This window comes from Manacus vitellinus, unplaced genomic scaffold (assembly GCF_001715985.3).
Source record: "Manacus vitellinus isolate BGI_N305 unplaced genomic scaffold, ASM171598v3 scaffold_10_pilon, whole genome shotgun sequence".
In the NCBI taxonomy this organism is placed as follows: Eukaryota; Metazoa; Chordata; class Aves; order Passeriformes; family Pipridae; genus Manacus; species Manacus vitellinus.
Genome location: NW_021938838.1, coordinates 4,879,058 through 4,896,493, shown reverse-complemented (window position 1 = coordinate 4,896,493; position 17,436 = coordinate 4,879,058). Strand labels below are relative to the sequence as shown.

At 42.9% G+C, this 17,436-nt stretch overlaps 1 protein-coding gene across 1 annotated transcript in view; it reads right to left on the bottom strand.

Moving 5' to 3' along the window:
* Positions 1 to 768: 768 nt before the first annotated feature.
* The window catches only part of CMIP (c-Maf inducing protein), a 61,954-nt gene continuing 45,286 nt past the window's right edge, over positions 769 to 17,436 (bottom strand). Inside the window, exons 11-21 of the mRNA XM_029965514.1 lie at positions 15,574 to 15,639; positions 14,478 to 14,504; positions 13,965 to 14,013; positions 12,410 to 12,517; positions 9,706 to 9,822; positions 8,140 to 8,280; positions 7,164 to 7,211; positions 6,284 to 6,430; positions 4,710 to 4,815; positions 3,517 to 3,587; positions 769 to 1,206 (exon numbers count right to left, since the gene is read on the bottom strand). Of these exons, the coding sequence (XP_029821374.1) occupies positions 1,153 to 1,206; positions 3,517 to 3,587; positions 4,710 to 4,815; positions 6,284 to 6,430; positions 7,164 to 7,211; positions 8,140 to 8,280; positions 9,706 to 9,822; positions 12,410 to 12,517; positions 13,965 to 14,013; positions 14,478 to 14,504; positions 15,574 to 15,639 (934 nt within the window). The 3' untranslated portion in view covers positions 769 to 1,152. The remainder of the gene's footprint in view (positions 1,207 to 3,516; positions 3,588 to 4,709; positions 4,816 to 6,283; positions 6,431 to 7,163; positions 7,212 to 8,139; positions 8,281 to 9,705; positions 9,823 to 12,409; positions 12,518 to 13,964; positions 14,014 to 14,477; positions 14,505 to 15,573; positions 15,640 to 17,436) is intronic.

Genomic DNA, 17,436 nt, shown 5'->3' with positions numbered 1-17,436 from the left:
AACAAAACCAGAAAAAGCTGATGCACGAAGTGGAGGGAGAACTTTTTTTTTTTCTCTTTTTGAAATATCGGACGTAAACAGAAAACAACGGAGGCAACTTGTAAAATCTACAGTTTTGCGAACACCCCATTGGCAAAATGAACGACGGCCTGTCCCCGTCTCCCGCGTTCAAACCTGACGTGCTTTAAAAGACTAAAGAAAGTTTTCAGACTTCGGAAGGAAATGTGACTTTTATTAATCCCTGTATCCCCTCCCCCAGCGACCAACCCCCCCCTTTGATATTTTCCTTCCTATTTGATAACGTTTGAGGCATTTTGAAATCAAAAAGACAACGCGATGAATGTTGACAGAGAGGGAGTATAATACAGTCTGCATTACTAAAAGGCAATTCTTCAAGGAGGACGTTTCCTTAAAAAAAATAATAATAACAACAAGACAGCAAACTAGTTTATACAGTACTAAACGCAAAAAAAGGGTAAAAGAATTAACAATTCATAAATAAAAGACAGGTCCCAGACCTGTTATTTGTGAACCATTTTCTTAAATAGGTGCATTATGTAAATCTTATGTACAACAAAATTACTTTGCATAACAACTGCAAGGACACGGAGGGGAGGTGAAAATCATATTGGTTTTGGTTTTCTTCTCTTGAGATTTTTGTAAGTTTGATTTTCTGGAGCAAAACTGGTGAAAGAGGAGTTCTGGCTGGCTGGGTCCCAGCCAAGGAAACCCAGGTAAATAATGACAAATGAATATATTTTTTTTTTCTCCACACGGCATAAAACACAAAGGCAAATAAAATCCACAAAGGTGTTTTTTTTTTTCCTCTTTATAATCCTCTTGCTGCTACAAAGTCCTTTTTTTGTTTGTTTGTTTGCTTCCTTTTCGATTTAAATTACGTTGATTCTGAAATCACAAAGCTGAAAGAATCCAACGGGGTCCAGGCTTGCCCCATCCCCTCGACACACACAACGCCACTCCGCTACCCCACAACCACAACTCCTGCCACCAAGTCCCCGGACTCACTGCTCTACAGGTATTAGCCAAAAGTTATTTTCCGGTTTGTGTTTGTTTGTTTTTTTTCTCTGTTTGTTTTAAAAATCTTTTCCTTCTCACGAGAAGCAAAAGAGAAGAGTCGGAGGCAGGGAGAGTTCACCACGCTTCGGTGTAGCGGACGTCCACCTCTTTCAGGTTGGGTAGTTTAGCCTGTGTGAGAAGGGAGGAAAAGGTCAGGATTAATGACACGTGTTCAGGACTCAGGTAAAAAGTCCCTGTGAAATCTGTACCGGCAATCAGGTCCAGATCAGACCCTGATCTTCATTTTTTATACAAATGCTTAGGAAAACGTGTTTGTCAAACTCCCGCCGAGAAGGTAGTGGACTCAAATCGAGCGCACAGCCACGCGTTCCTCCCTCAGCCTCCACACTAAGGCACTGCTTGATTTCTCCCTTCATGTACTAAAAAAAGTTGGAGAGTTTAGCATCTTTTTGGTGTCTTTGTGGTCTCCCTTCCGTAACTTCCGTGTCGTTCCTGAATTACCCCGCGCGAGGCAGACGGGGATCGGCTGTTTGTGCTGTTCCTACTTGTCGATCCCGTTTCCGTGCTCTCTGACCATAATTGCATGGCTAATTCTCTCAAAACAAATAAACACGTTTAATTAGGCTAGGGCATAATTGAGGACTTGGAAGTTTCTAGGAGTCATTATTACCTCACTCCTTGATTTATGTGCACGCATATTTTGATAAGAGCTAGTCATAATCATACAGACACTGCCAGCAAATAATTTTTCAGTTAGGCAATAATGACTTCAGTAGTGGGTGTTTATTTATTGTCTGGTTCAGCCTGCCTGGTACATATGTGGGTGTCTGTGTGTGTGTGCAAGTGTGTTTAGTGGGGTGGGGGATGGAGCCGAGAGGAAATGTCATCACTGGCTTGTGCCCCAAATGCTCTCGCAGACCAAGGGGAGAAGAAGGAAAGATTTGTATCAAAAATACATTCTTTGAAGTCTGAGCTGTTCTCAAAAGACCTACAACCATGTGCCCCAGGGAGAGAAACTATTACCCTGCCTTGAACAGAGCACTAAAAAATGGCCACCAAGATAAATCTCAGTGGAAGAGGTGAAAGGGGAAAAAGTGACGCCTGTGTGTTTTCTCAGCTTTTTGAATTCTCTGCAGCCATCGGGACCCTGCTCACAGCCAGTTTTGCTGTTTGCCCTGGCAAGTCACTTTCTTGGGTTGCTGCTAAGGACTGTTAATGCAATACCAGAGCAGAGGGAACTGGTTAGGAAAATATGAGTTTCAGTAAGAAGTTAGTGGCAAAGGGGCTCAAAGCAGGGTGGGACTGAGAGAGCCTTTCAATAGATGTGATTTCAGAGCCCTGGGCCAAAATCAGCATTGACCTTGATTGTCTGTAAATGCCTGGGGCCTGATACAAGCTCCATTGTGTGAACCCATCTGCAAGCCAGCTGTTGATTCCAAGGACAACTTCTTTGCATATACAATTGTGACACGAGTTTGAAAACTTGATCTTGAAAAATCCATGCTAGCAGGATTGCAACTGAGTCCCTGGGGGAGCCCTGGCTCTACAGCCAGAACCAAAGAGAGACGTTTGCAGTGGATTTTGAAAGCAAAGCAGTTTCAGGGCTTGCCTCAAGTTAGAAACTCAACCCAAGATTGTGACCTTTTAAGCAAACCTGCCCCAATCCAAGGTTTCAACATAGAATACAACCTAATGCCAAGTTTCATCTTGAGTGTTTGGGTTTCAAAGGTAAGATTTTGGGAGATGCGACTCACACAACACCAGAGTGAAGGCAAAGTCCACATGAAGTCATGAAAGCTGACGTATCTCAGGCAGGTTTTGTCTGAAACCACCTGGGGCCGTTCCCCTCCCACAGCTACATTCTAGTTCTTTACACCATTTTGACAAAACGTTGTGAATTCACAGCAACACCAGACATCTTACATGTCACATTTGGGAACTGGGCATTTGTGCAGGCATTTCTGCTTAAAGCCCACTCCAGTCCTGGAGATGTCAAGATAAACCTGCACCCTACTCAACGATTTTAATTCTCCCTTTGCTTAATTCTCCCTTTGCATTCCAATACAAAGCTCTGTAACACTGTTCAGCCATGTTGCTTCTGGTCCTGTTAACACTACAGGACATGGTGAGCATTAGATTTTACTTGTTTCTGTATCCTTCATCAGAAACATCGATATGTTCCTATTTATGAAACTTTTACTGACAAAACCTTTACTGTTGAGAGCATTGGCAAAAAGATTCAGTTTCTGATTTTATCTCATACTTCTCCATTCAGTATACTAAATGTTTCCTGTGTCCATCAAAGCCAGCAACCTCCCGATGCTGTTTTCAGCCATTTTCTCCCCAAAATAATCCACTTCACCCTCTTTGGATAACCTTCCACCCACTCCATGGGGCCAGTTCTCTCTGCACTAGGTATCACCACCATGCACGTGCTAAATCTACTTCTCATCTTTAGTGGATGCAATTCACAAATACCTTGAGATCTTCATAGGTATCTGCTGAAAGTTTGGTGCTGTTCATATTTAAACTACACAGGCTCTTCATGGCTAAAAGAAAAAACAGACAGTTATTTATGATCATTCTGCATTTTCTTAAAATAATCAACTTACAGTAGGCCAAAGCATAAACAAGATGTATGTGAGCACTCTCAGGAAAATGCTGAGTAGTGTAAAATATAGAAGTACAAATGGATAAACAGCTGTTTGGGCCCTCATCCAGGAAAAAGTCCCTATTTAGGACAGGCCATTAAGCATATGCCTAAGTCCACTGACTTCAAAGGAGTTCAGTCAACTTCTCGTAATCACTTTCCTGCACATTATTCTGAACAGTGCCTGTTCTCAGTGCTCTGCGTGGTGCTCACAGGGGCCATGCTGATCTAGCAGTGCTCCCTCTCCTCCCCACATACCCATTTTAGGCTCCAGTTCTTAGCAGAATAGTTTCCTAAGATGAGCCAAAACTACTGGCCTGTCTGGCATGTCTGCATAGGATCAAGCCTATGAAAGTAGCCCTGTAAACCCAACAGCGAGGTTTATAATACACTGCTGGATGAAGGAGAGGGTTTCATTCTGGCACATCAAGCAGGTTTCAGTGCTCAGGGAATCCTGAATGCCTCCCTCTGCCTTGCTGTGTTTAACCTAAGAATAGGGAGAGTTTCACCTCCCCAGAAAAGAAGGAGCAAAAAATGCCAGAAAGAGTATGGAACCTGCTGTGCACAGTTGCTAAACTGACTGATAAGCTGCCACATGGCTTTGCAATCTTCCCCTCCTGCACCACAAGGTCAGGTCCCACCCAGAGGGGATGCCCATGGGAGAGTGTGGGAAGAAAGCTGGGAGGTCCCAGGGCAACAGGTCACCATGTGAGAGGAAGGCAGGTGACATCAGTAAAGGCAGAGGCAAGAGCCAGAGTATGGTCCAGGCTAACAAAGCCCACACGAGGCCACCAAGTGCCATCAGGCTCAGGTCACCATCCCCCTTCCCCTGCCCACACCTGAACGGCCACGCGTGTGGGCAGGAGGGAGGGAAGTTCAAACCCAACCACAACCAAGGCCTGTCCTAAAATCCCTGCGGAAGCATCGCTGTGGCAGCCAAAAGTTCAGCCTTCCGTGTGAACCCGCGTGCATCCCTCAGAACCCACACGACCTTCCCACACAGCCCGCTGTGGTCACTCACAGCTCAGCGCCAGCAGCCCCGCGTCCGTCACCGGCGTCTCGCACAGGTTGAGCACCTGCAGCATCGTGAGGTGCTCGGACAGGAGCCGCAGCCCCGCGTCTCCAAACTGTGGGGCACAAGCAGAGTTGTGTCTCAAACAATGCACCAACACCTTGTGCAGGGCCCTCAGTGCAAACAGGGCACGTGCAAACGGCGTTTGCAGACGAGCCCTCAAAGCCAAGCTCTGCTCGTTCACCACAATCGCAAATGACAGGAGGGAAAGCAAATAGTTTTATCCCTGTTTTGCGGGTGGGGAACAGAGAAATTAAGTGACTTGTGCACACTTAACCACAGCCCATCACTTAATTAGAATGGTGCCTTTGAAGCCCGGACTTTGTACGAGCGGGCTCCCACCCAGGCTATACACGATGGTTGTGGCAGCCTCAGCCAGTTCCCAACCACATCACACAGAAAAAGCACAATGCAAGTGGTATTAATTAGCTATTTTGGTCTCCAGAACAATGTACTATTGATTGGTAATTGTTCTATTGACCCACTTGGTTTCTGCTGTTTCTAAATTCTAAGATTAATGGAAACCAGGATATCGCAAAATAAAATGGAATCTAAACCCTTTTTTTTTCTTTTTTAATAAACCCCCCCCCACACATAAAATCTTTGTCCAGTGAAATCAAACTCATTTTGAGCAAGAAGCATCAAAATTTTCAAATCCAGAAGTCATATTGTTAAGACAAATCTGAAGGAGATTAAAAAAAGAGTCTTAAAAAAAGCAAGGAATCAGTTTCTAGTTTGTACTCCTCATACAAAAAAAAAGGAAATTTCTGGGATAGAAAGTAGTTAGGAACACAAAACAAAATATTTAAGTGACATTTGGGTTAGAAAAATGCTGCTTTTTGTAGCTGCACTGAGAATAATCATATTTTCAGGGAACACTACAAATAGTTGCTAACAGAAAATGGGGAAAACCTATTCAGTGCAGAACCTCAGAGACCAAAAGCAGGGGCAAAACATAGAAGAAAAATTTAATTTTAAAACTTCTTTCGATTAACAGCTGAATAATTTATTCAGTTAACTTTGTCTCTTTTTGCTTACAAAATAACATTTTCCTTCTACTTATTCATTAGTTGAGTTTCTTTTTGTTGCTGTCAGGTTGATCAGCATTCAAAGCAATTCACTGCCTAAACTGCACAGACTCTGTGCTTTACTTGACCAGATCAGATGCACAGCACCATGTTTTTGTCCTAAATGCATGAAAACATAAGCACTTCTCAGATGAACAGCACAGGTACAGTACACAGCAGCAACAATGCCCAACTGGACCATTCAACCCAAGATAGCAGCAACCCTTTTATAATTAAAAATAAAATAAAATATAAAAATTAAATTAGGAAAAAAAAAAAAGGCAAAATCAGCTGCCCAGATAGGCTAGGCCACAGGAAGGCCTCATAAAAATAGCATGAGGACAAAGTCATCTGAGCAAGCCTCTTCACACACTCTTCCTGTGCTGACGTAATGTGAAATTTCAGAATTAGTCAGCGCTGGTTCCTGCTCTGAGTCTCAGACTGCAGAGCACTTACCTGAGTCGACCACAGGTTCAGCTGCTTGAGCGAAGGCAGTTTAATGAGGTGCTCAGCACAAGCACTCGTCACGTTGGTGAAGGCCAGGCTGAGGTTTTCCAGATTCCCAAAAGATCCCGAGCTTAGCAAGCGGGCCAGGTCTGCATCCTGAAAGGAGGCAACGGATTGATAATCAGGATCATGGACTCCCCAGCCCGTAACCGTCCGTGTCACCGATACCGGTAACCAGCGGGAGTTGCACAATTACTCCACTTGTTTACAGTAACAGAGAACCACACAGAGAAGTTTCTGTTTGTTTGGCAAGCAGCTGGGCTCTTGTGGCAGCGTTGCTTCACACACCCTGGGAAAAATTTGTCCAAACATTAGGACAAAAATGTTCTTTGCATGTGTATCCTTATGAGACACGAAGGCTTCAGTGCTGGGACAAATGCTGAAGTTGGGTGTTTAAACTTCATGAAGATTTAACCACAAGGTCCAGATCCCAACTGTGTTCAGGACTGTTACCTGGCCTCAGTGAAGTTAGCCTGGGTTTTCACCAGGCTTAACTGCAACAGTGCTGGGTCTCTTTTGACACTTCCACGTCTGAGATCCAGAACTGCCGCCTTTTTAACGCAAAATTCTGTCCCCAAATCTACCGTTCCAAATCTGCACAGCAGTATAAACCTGACAGTCTGATGCTTGTGCTGGGGTTGGAAACTGCTGCACAGGCCCAAGAGGAGAAATGTGCCCTTACTTGTGTAAACTCCAGTTGTGTTGACAGAGCAAGCGGAATGGCTCCCCACTCAACTGCCCCAAACCACTGTGCCACATGGCAAACATAAATCAAGTGTTTAAATATGGAAAGACAAAGCTTGTTTTTCTATTGACATGATTAACTTACCGTGGACTTGGATGGCAGTGTTAACCTTGTGGGGCCACCTTTTCTTTGCTGTAAAAGAGAAGATATTTTGGTCAAACAAGTTGCCATTCTACATTTCAGACCCACGGAAGCACAGCAAGCTCTTCACTAGAACAAACCCTGCTCTGATTTCAAAGCTTCCTGCCACCTCATCCCTGCTTTTTCTGCACTGGCAGATTTTTTTCTGAGTGTGCCTGTTGCTACCCAGGGGACACCCACTAACCACAGCTAAGTGGGTCTTCTCATGCCATTTGCCTGCTCCAGCCTGCCAGTATTTAGCTACTTTCACTTTAAAGGAAACAGCTTTAAAATGCTGGACTAGGAGAGCAAAGGGGTTGAGACTGTGCAGCTGATAAAATCGTTTGACTTCAAAAAAAGCATCTACTTTTCAGGTTGGGAGCAGAGGTTAAAGACAAATATAAATGTGAAAGAAGGAAAAGGAAGGTTGAGCAGGGCTATGTTTGCATAGGTAAAAAAGTGCTAATGAGAGCAGATCTGGTTTCAATCAGTAGATCCTGTCTTTAAAACCAGGAAAAAAACTTTTTCTATAGGCTCTAGCTCTGAGAACTAGACCTAAAGACCATCTTAGTGAACTGCTGCGAATGTCAGAGCATTCAGAAATGCTGGCCAGCACTAGAAATATTTGCTACTCATATGTCAAAAGGTGGCAGAATTTGACAAGCTGACTTGTAAGATCTTGAGACAGCAGGGTTTCACCTTTATTCTTTCACACAGATCCTAAGCAGGTTATTGAATATCATTCATAAACATAGTATGGGATTAGTCACATCACTAAATACCACACAGCATACATATTCACAGTAAAATCCTCCTAGCACTGCTCCCATCCTGTTGTTAACTGGGAATTTCACACCCTGCTTGTCTTTCTTTTGAAGCTCCATTTCTGGAGGGCGCAGACCCCACCGTGCTATGGCAATACCGTGTGCAGGGGACATACCAGCTCCTTCAGCTCCCTCTGCCTCTCACACAGCTGTTCATACATTCTCTTTCCCACGTCTGTGCTTTCCAGGGTGGAGATGATCTGGAGCTGGGTGTCGTTGTTATCAATGATGTTGTATTCCAGCATCAAACACAAAATCTAGCAAAGCAGAACAGAAGAAGAGTGGTCACTGTAGGGCTTACATTCCATATCTTTCAAATGTCCTAATTACACTGGGCATGGCAGTTTAAATTCCTGGCTAAGTTTTCAGAGCATGCATTATGTAGGTTAGATTAGAGGATTGTAGCAACATTTACCAACCTTCTAAGACAAGAAACCAATTTTTTGTTCATAAAGAATGAAGTGTAATCTCTAAAAGTCAGCCTGTCCATCCTGTCTTCCATTAGTGCTCATTCCTTCTGACTGAGAGGTGCAATTACTTTGCCTCAGACCTGGAAGATGGCTCCATGCCACAGCTCTCTTCAGAACAGGTACAATCGATCCAGTATTTCCCAGGTACACTGGATAGGCTGTGGATTGGCAGAGCTGGGACATTACACTCCAGCAGCAGAGCCAAGCAGCTCCTTAAGTGCCGGATTTTCTGTCCCTAAGTGCTGAGGTTTCTGTGCAAGCAGAACACGTGTGAGGTGTATCCAGCTCATGAGGCAGGATGGGAAAAGCCTGAGAGGCTCTGAGAGAGGATGATGGTGGAAACTCACTGCTGGGGCCAGGACACCCTCCAGCTCACTGGGAACAACCTGACTCACCCCTGGGAAAGGGGCTGCCAGGAACAAGTCAGACCTCAGAGGCTGATTCCAGACTTAGGACACAAGCTGCCCCTCCATGCTGCCTTTCCTTTTCAGCTATGTATCACGCCATTGAAATGAAAATGCAAATCTCTTATTCCCTCCATAATTTCAATTATTTTTAATGAAAAAAAATGCAGCAATATTATATTCAAATGCATGCAGCATTCTCCTTAATTTACTGGATTGAATTAGCATGGACAGATCTAAGTCAATGAAAATTTGTAACACCTTCCACCTATTTATGCACCCTTTACTTCCACTTAAAATATGACATTTATCAAGAAACCTCTCTTAAGAAACCCAGAAAAAGACATATAAACTATTAGTGCAATAATAATGACCAATCATAAGCACAAAAAATGCATATTGATGTAAGCAAATAAGGTTTTGTAAATGTACTTCCTGTGCACTGCTCATTTTGCAGGTGGCAAGACAAGCACCAAGCATTTTGTCATGGAAAAGCCTCATGGTTGTGAATTCTGACCCCTCACCCCAGCCAATACCATCATGGCCATTTATTTCCCATCTTAACCTCTCCAGCTGCATTACAGAAAACAATTTCTTTCTCCAAAAATTCTTGCACCAAAACTTCAGGTAATTCACATTCATATCTGCAGAACAACAATATTCTGTTCCACTTAATTGTGAGAAACACAACTGCAAAATGCTGGTGGTTTGACACAGCACAAACCCCAACTCTGCTGGGAAAGGCAGTGTGAGGCCAAGTCTGAACACTGCTCACAAACCTGTATGACCACAAATGTTTAGGGCTTACCTCTACCATCGTCTGGTTACCCCTCAAAGCCAGTAGCATGCAAGGTCCTAATTTATTTTCAGCCAGTGAAAGCAGGAACTTCTTTGTTTTATAGCAGGATCCCATTAAAATATGAACCTATTTGAGAAACAGAGGTAAAATTAGGGGTGCTAGCTCAAAAAACACATATACCTCTGAAGGGACATTGTTATGCAGTCAAAAAACATTAAGTATTTGCAACAAACCAAAAGGAACAGAGGCTCTCATTACAATTAATGGTTGCAGACTCTCAACGGCCTTATTGCTGAACGGAAGTGACTTTCTGAAGAAGGTGATGCCTAGTGAGATCTGAGGGAGTGGGAAGTTTTTCCCCACAAGGGAGCTCAGCTGACAGCCCACAGGCCTGATATAGGCTTCCCAGGAAACACCAGAGCAGCTGTGCAATTGCCCCCATTACCAGTAACATGATGAACCAGCCCCAGGGGAACCACCGGAGATTTTGCTTTCGCATCTGTTTGCGGTTTGGTTTCCCTGGAAATGCCAGCTGGTGAGCAAGGGGTTTGTGTCTGGGTAAAAGGCAGTGGTGCTGGCAATCTGCTGGCCTTGGTTAAGGGGTGGTGACGGACAAAATCACCTGTGCAGGATGAACAGACAGGAGCTGACTGGGGAAGGAAGGACTGCTTTAAGAAAATCCAGCAGTCCTGAGCCCAAAGTCAGAGATGACTTCATGTGCTTTCATGTGCTTGAGTCATTATCTTGTTTTCTCTTTTGCTCAGTTTTCCCCAAAAGGAAAGCAATGCCAAGAACATCCCCTGAGTAAGACTCCTTCGAGTCCACTAGTTAACAAAGGTGTCCTGCAGACTCCCTCCGAGCTCCAGAAAGTATCACCTGACATCACATAGTAACACCTCTGGCAGAAATGCAAAGCCACTTGTACAAATCAAATCAAAGTCTCTTCTCACAAAAGAGGTTTGGCCATATTACTCCCCATTTAAAAGCCCTAGAAATTAGATGTAAAGAATTTTGGGGTTCTAGCTGAGTCTTATTTCATAGCCCAGATGGCTGATTCCCCATTTGCTGGAGAGCACTGTGTGAGAATTCGTATTTTCCAATGGCCTGGGTAGGAAGAGCTCCATTATGCAGACTCAACATCAGCAACACTCTACAGTGACCCTATAAATTCATCCTGTGGTCCCCCTGGTTCATGGCATTGCCTGGGCTATGTTCAATACTGCTGAAAGTATCACAACCATGCCATGATGAGCTCAATTCTATGTGAATCATGTGCTACCACACAATTGTGCTCCCTCATGGCTTCATTACCAGCAAAGTCTTCAGAGATACAGAAAATCTTTTTTTCTTAAGCATCCATCAGCTCAGGTGGCCTTTACAAACATTAATCTTCAAGTCAAAATGGATTTAATTTCATGCAGTTTTTGTTAAGCTTTTTTAGAGGTTTTCTTGAGCGACAGAAAATACTGACACTCACACTAATGTAACATTGGGTGCATCTCAGAACAGGATGTTTTTCAAACTTATGGTTAGTCGTTAGCAGTTCTTTAAGTATTTATCAACATCCTTGCAAAGGGCACAGTGTACTGCATATTAATGTGTGTTAGCATTGTGCTTTCTCATGCACACCATCTCCTGATGCTCATAAATTTCTTGAACCGAACCAGCTCTCAGGAGAAATTATACAGTTCTGAAGAAATTTTCTTTTCAGAAGATAAAAGACATATAAACAGTGAGGAGGGATGAAACCTTTTGTGAACAGTCTTTGTTCATTACCTGTTTCAAAGGTATCTGATCCATCTGAATTTAAGAGTACAGACAGACATGCATGTTCTTTATGTCCCAAAATGTTCAGCATGTGGGAGATGTACAGAAGTGTAGCTCTCCCTGAAAGTCACTTCACTGTGTACCCAACAGCCAACTGCACCAAATGTTTTTCCCCTTACCAGGGAAAGGCAGTAATATCATTTCCATCTTACTTGCTATATGGAGAATTAATACAGAGCGAGACCTACGTGACTTGACCCAGGTTGCACAGGAAGACAGTGCTTAAATCACATCACTGATTAAAACCTGTTATTTTCTGTCTAGTCCTTCTCAGAGTCACAAAAGCAATAACTGCTGGAAATGGAATACTGGTTTCTAATTACACCTCCCCACACCAATGTAATTGAGCAGAGTCACTGATACATCTTTTTTCCATCTATCTATCTATCTATCTATCTATCTATCTATCTATCTATCTATCTGTCTTTTTGGTTAAGTCTATGTTACTGCTTTTAAATTCCAGGGTAGCCTATGAAAACTATAGATTTGCATGTACAGAACAGCCTGTCTCCCCTGTCTCCTCTCCCAGTATTCCATGTTCTCTGAGGGAGTTTTTTATACAGACACACAAACACACATATTTATCAATACGAAAATACATACATATGCACAGGCATGGTTTGTGCATTACACTATCAGTGAGAAAACATGCCAAGGTCCAAAAGGAGAATAATAATGTGCTGAACAAACTGTGACTGCAAGGGAGGTCAATGGATGTGGTGATAGAAAGATCCAGATTTCCTGGTGAATGCTCATGGTTTACAGAACCATGATTTTGATAATTTTTTTTTTTTTTAGAAAGACAAATAAATCTTGTTACTGCCAAGTAGGCATTAACTACTTACTGAAAGGAGGTTTCTAAACTCACATTATTGCAGACACGTACCATACTGGCAAACAGCTCTCCATCATCATCACAGGCCACCCCTCCAGGGCTGTAGAGCTGGAACCAGCCATCTTTGCCAGCCCGCACACTCAGCAAACAGGAGTGGACCTGCCAAAAAGTGAAGACATTGGGAAGGTTAAAATTCCTGCCAATAATCACCAGCGTCTCCCACACTGGGCTGAAAGAGGTAACTGCAAAACCAGGGACTGCTGGAAATTTTGTGGTTAATATCCCAACCTACAGAGCTGCAGGCCTGTCTCCACTCACAGAACCCATTTTTTCAGTATAAACAAGGAGGGAAGCTGTATCATCACTAAATGCTTGGCCTTTTTCATTCCCTTTACACAAATCAAACACAAACCAGCTTTAATTTAGAACAGCTCCTTCCACTTGGGAAAAAAACCACCACCAAAAAAAAAACAACCAAAAAATCCCCACAAATTTCTGAGCTTCTGCCATTTCCCCACGTCCTCCCAACATGTGTGTCTACACATCTGATGTGAGCTGCATACCAAATGCTGATGATTTGCTCATTCCAATCATTAAAAATTCTTATTACTCCTGCTCTAATAAAATTTGACCAGAGTCAGGGTGAAGGAAGTCCACAGGGAAAACTCAACAGGGATACGTAACACAGAAGTTGCACTGAAGAACTGGCACCAGTGAGCAACCATTAGTCTAAATTTGTCTCACTGTAAAGATTACTATATTTAGTCCCACAGTTTAATAGAAGAGTCATAATTAAGCTTTTCTTTTTCCTTTTTTTTTTTCCTACTCTTGAAGACACAGATGTTCCATTTCAATTTTTGAGGTCTGTGTTGGGGGAGGTAAAGTCTATGCTCTTTCCTTTAAGGATGCGACACGAGTGACAGATGAAATCCTGGTGCCATTCTAGGACAAGAAGGTTTTATTTGACAAGGGGTAAAATCATGAAAACCAGGAGTTCTGGGCAATGATGATGATACAGCCTCACCCACAGTTTGAGGGAGCTTTGTTTCTTTTGTGTCAAAAGCAAGGATTATTGTGGATGAGAGGTTCCCTCTGACTCAGCCAAAGCTGATGATGTTGAACAAGCTATGAGTGCAGCTCTGAAGCAGCAGCCACCAGGACACACTCACCCCAGTAACACACCTCCCACCCCCTTTCTCCTGCCAATTCATGAGAATTAGGGTCATTTCACACAGTGTGGCTGAAACACAGCTAAATGAAACCTGTCATTTTGTAGGCTGTATGGATCTATGGATTCTGCTTCACTTTTTTTGTACAAAAGATGAAAAGCTCTGAGAGATTCCAGAGAGTGGGAAAATCTTTCTGGCTACAGGACACTGCAGAACAAGGACATCAACTGATGCCAGACAGGAGGTGACAACACATGCTTGCACATAAGGCCAGAAACCCTTAACAGTGGATGTCCTGAGTGGTCATTACTCCTTAAGAGACTTAAGCAGAGCAAAACCACACCATGTTTTGAAACAAACTACTTAAGCAGAGATCTGAACAAGTACACTTGAGATGCCTCCAATTAATACTCTGTGTAAACTGCCAACAAACTCACTTCTTGCCTCGGGTCTTCTGCAAATCTCTGAATCACATATTTCAGCTCTCTGAAAAAAAAGAGTAAGAAGGACAAGAATAAGCAGTGGCTGGTTGCAGCATTCACACAAGTGTCATATTTCTCTTGATTTACACTTTAAACATTATATATTCATGCACTTTAGAGAGAAACAAGTTGAACTCCTTCCGCAGGAAGGAAATATGACGTCTAAAAAGTGATTACCAAGGACAGTGTCTATTCACAATAGGCCAGAAAAGGTTTCAGAGATGTGCACTGACACAACTGATTTGTAAATTCTATCAGCACCCAGTGGCTTTAGTCCTCAAACTCCTGCTAGCACAGTAAATTACAAAGAAAGCTTCTTATTGCTAACTGAACATGCTTACAGCCCCTCACACATAAAAAACATTAGAGACACAATACTGAATAATGCATCACTGCTATTATTGACCAGTACAAGTATTTTAAGTAATTTGCCCCCTTCAGAACAACAAACGAACCCCACGGACTTACTTTGTGAATTTCTCATGTGCAAGAGCCCTGAAATTTAAAACAGAAAACAGAAGAGTATGAGGATCTGGAAGAAGGGAGGGAAAAAAAGCCCAAAAAACCAAACAACCACTTTTCAGTTCTTTCCAGATAATAAAAGGATTTGCTAAGCAACTGCAGCATACAAGACAAAAAAAAAATCTTTTAAAAAAATCAGATAAAGCCTCTTTCATCAACCTAGGGGGGAAAAAAATTACTTGGAACAAATCTTCTAGCTTTTCCTGAGTCTGTCTTAGACAAGGCTCTGAGTAACGTCAATGGGAGCTTTGGGTCAGAAGAAAGGGAGCAAAAGACTTACAATATAGTTATATAATTACAAACACAGTTTTGGCTACCTCCAAGAGCCAGGTGAATTCTTTAATTGCAATGCAATTAGGGTATGGTCACAGCTAATTAACATCAGTAAAGCAATTAATGGTGATTTTGTGCAGTGCCTTGCATCATGGTATGGTTTCCATCTCCCCCAGGACTCACGTGGGACTGAGGTAATGCTGTCTCTGTTGCCTATCTCCAGGCTCTCACTGTAGCCCAGGTAACCTGGCGTGGAGGATTAGACCTCTCTGATTCAAGACACCAGGTCATTAGGGGATGTGATAAGCCAGCAAATTGTACAATTAGGAGTTGTAATTTTTGTCCGTGGAGGTCTGCATTTCATGAACACTACTGCTCATTAATAGGTTTCCGAGGGAGCCTGGCTGATCCGTAGGGTAACTTCTTCATTTAACGCAAAATACAAATGATATGAGTCTCTGTGACGCCAGTAAAGCATCCTCCTCCACTAAATCTCTCACTTTGCTCTCCTCCTCACCAGCTTTCCTTCCTTTCCTGTCTGCCTGTCTCTAGTTAACCATATTTCTATTTCTTAGAGAAATGGGGAAGGAAGTTGAAGACGGGGAGGTCTTCACGTCCCTCTGCATCAGCCAAAATCAGCTCTAGTTTCTAAATCAATACTAGAGGCACAAAGCTCCTATCACCATCAGTTTTTACTTGATGTTCCATTTCACCATAAAACAACAGTAAAAAGAATAATCCAGTAAATATTAAGCCAGTGCAAACTCACTCCTTGGGAAATGGGATAGGTTGAAGCAAGCTGGCCAGGGCTGGTCTCCAGTCATCATAGTCTGACCTGAAAAATGAACGTTTTATTAATAGGTTACCAGGTTTTAAATATGGTTTGACAACAGTTAGTTCAAGGAGTTAAAAGCTTTTTACTGCAGGCACTAACAACCTTTCTGTTTTACTGAAACACTCTAAAGATCTACAGTGACATTTCCCTTTCCATTTGCAGCACATTCTCCACTGAGGCACAATAAATCTGGTATTTACAGTGACCTCCAGAGAGGCCTTCTTTATGTCAACTTAAAGACATTTGCTGTTTATGAAACCTGTTGACATTTAATCACTAAGTAATACTTTCATCTAAGTTGGTACAGCAATTACCAGGCCATTGCTATTTACAGCTCTGCTCTGCATGTAATTGGAATTTTTATTTGCTATAAGACATAAACCCATTTGTAAAAACAAAGATACCCCTCAATCCATTTCTGACCTTGGCAGAAAGGAATGGGTCAATTCAAACAGTACAAAGTCTTTAGCTTAAGAGGTGAGAGACTAGAGAAGGAAGCACTGTCAGAATTATTGAGTGGAAGAGGACAAATGAGGACAACCAGAGCAGAGAGCTCAGCCCAGTGCACCCAGTAAGTACCTCCTCTCTGCTGTGTCAGCACCACATCAGCTCTCAGCTGATGCACCTGGTTTTCATCTCTGCTCTCAACACACAGAACAGTCCTACAAGGAGCCATCCATAAGGGGATGCTCATGTGAACCAGGATATAAAGTATATTTTGCTTTACAGCATGCACTGGTCAAGGCAAACTAATCTGGCAGCACATCATCCCAACCTGTTGCCAAATTCCAGCTGCTTGACCACACCTGGGGAAGGCTCCTCATGTACGAAGAGCACTTGCACACTGCCACCCCTACCCTTCCAATGATCCCAAACATCTAGTGGCTAATTAGCACTGATGAACTGCTGAACCAAGGCACTCCACAAAGGGCACAATCACTGTATGACAGATGAAGTGAAGGACACAGAAAGTAAGACAATTTGGCAAGTCAGCACCAAAACAGGGCACAGAATCCACAGTCAAGGCCCAGCTCTTGGCACTGCCAGCCAGGCCACCCTCACTCCCATCAGTAGCCACGAGTACGCACAGAAGTAAATCTCATATGGGGTGGAACACCTTGAGATGTTTGTAGAGGCAATGTTCAAGAGCCTACCACCTCCTCTTACTGCTGCTACCTTTCAGATTTTAGTGTTAAAAAACAGATTATTGGCTGCAGCTTACTGGAAACTTGGCACAAAAATATGGTGTGTCTTTAGGAAGGAACGAAGTGTAATGTTCTCAAATGGACAGTATCTACTGATAGCATTAGAGACAGACAACATATGCACAGGAACCATTCCAAAAGAATGCAATTTTGCAAAGAGAAAGTTCTAGCCCAGAGAAATTGAAGATGGATGCATTTCCAAAAGTCTCATCCATCTTTTGAACCACATAACCCAGAAATTTCCATAAACTAGTAACACGCGATAGGGACAGTCCACAAAGACGTGTTCATGGACACAAAGAAAATGTACATGCATGACAAGGGGATTCTTAAGAGGCAACATGCAAAAAATTTTTACTTGAAGGGAGGATCATGCTGTAAAAATCAACCAGGGAAGCAGTTATCACTTGCCCAAGAGCAGTATGAGTTCAGGTTACAAAAATGTATAGTATCTCACGCAACTAACCAACCCACTGTGATCTGAAACTAGTGCAATATATTAAAAAACAAAAGAAAACCCCATGCCCATGCCAGTTGCACTAGAAGCCAATGAGCCTCATTTTCTACTCCATCAAAAATTCTGTTCTCGGGT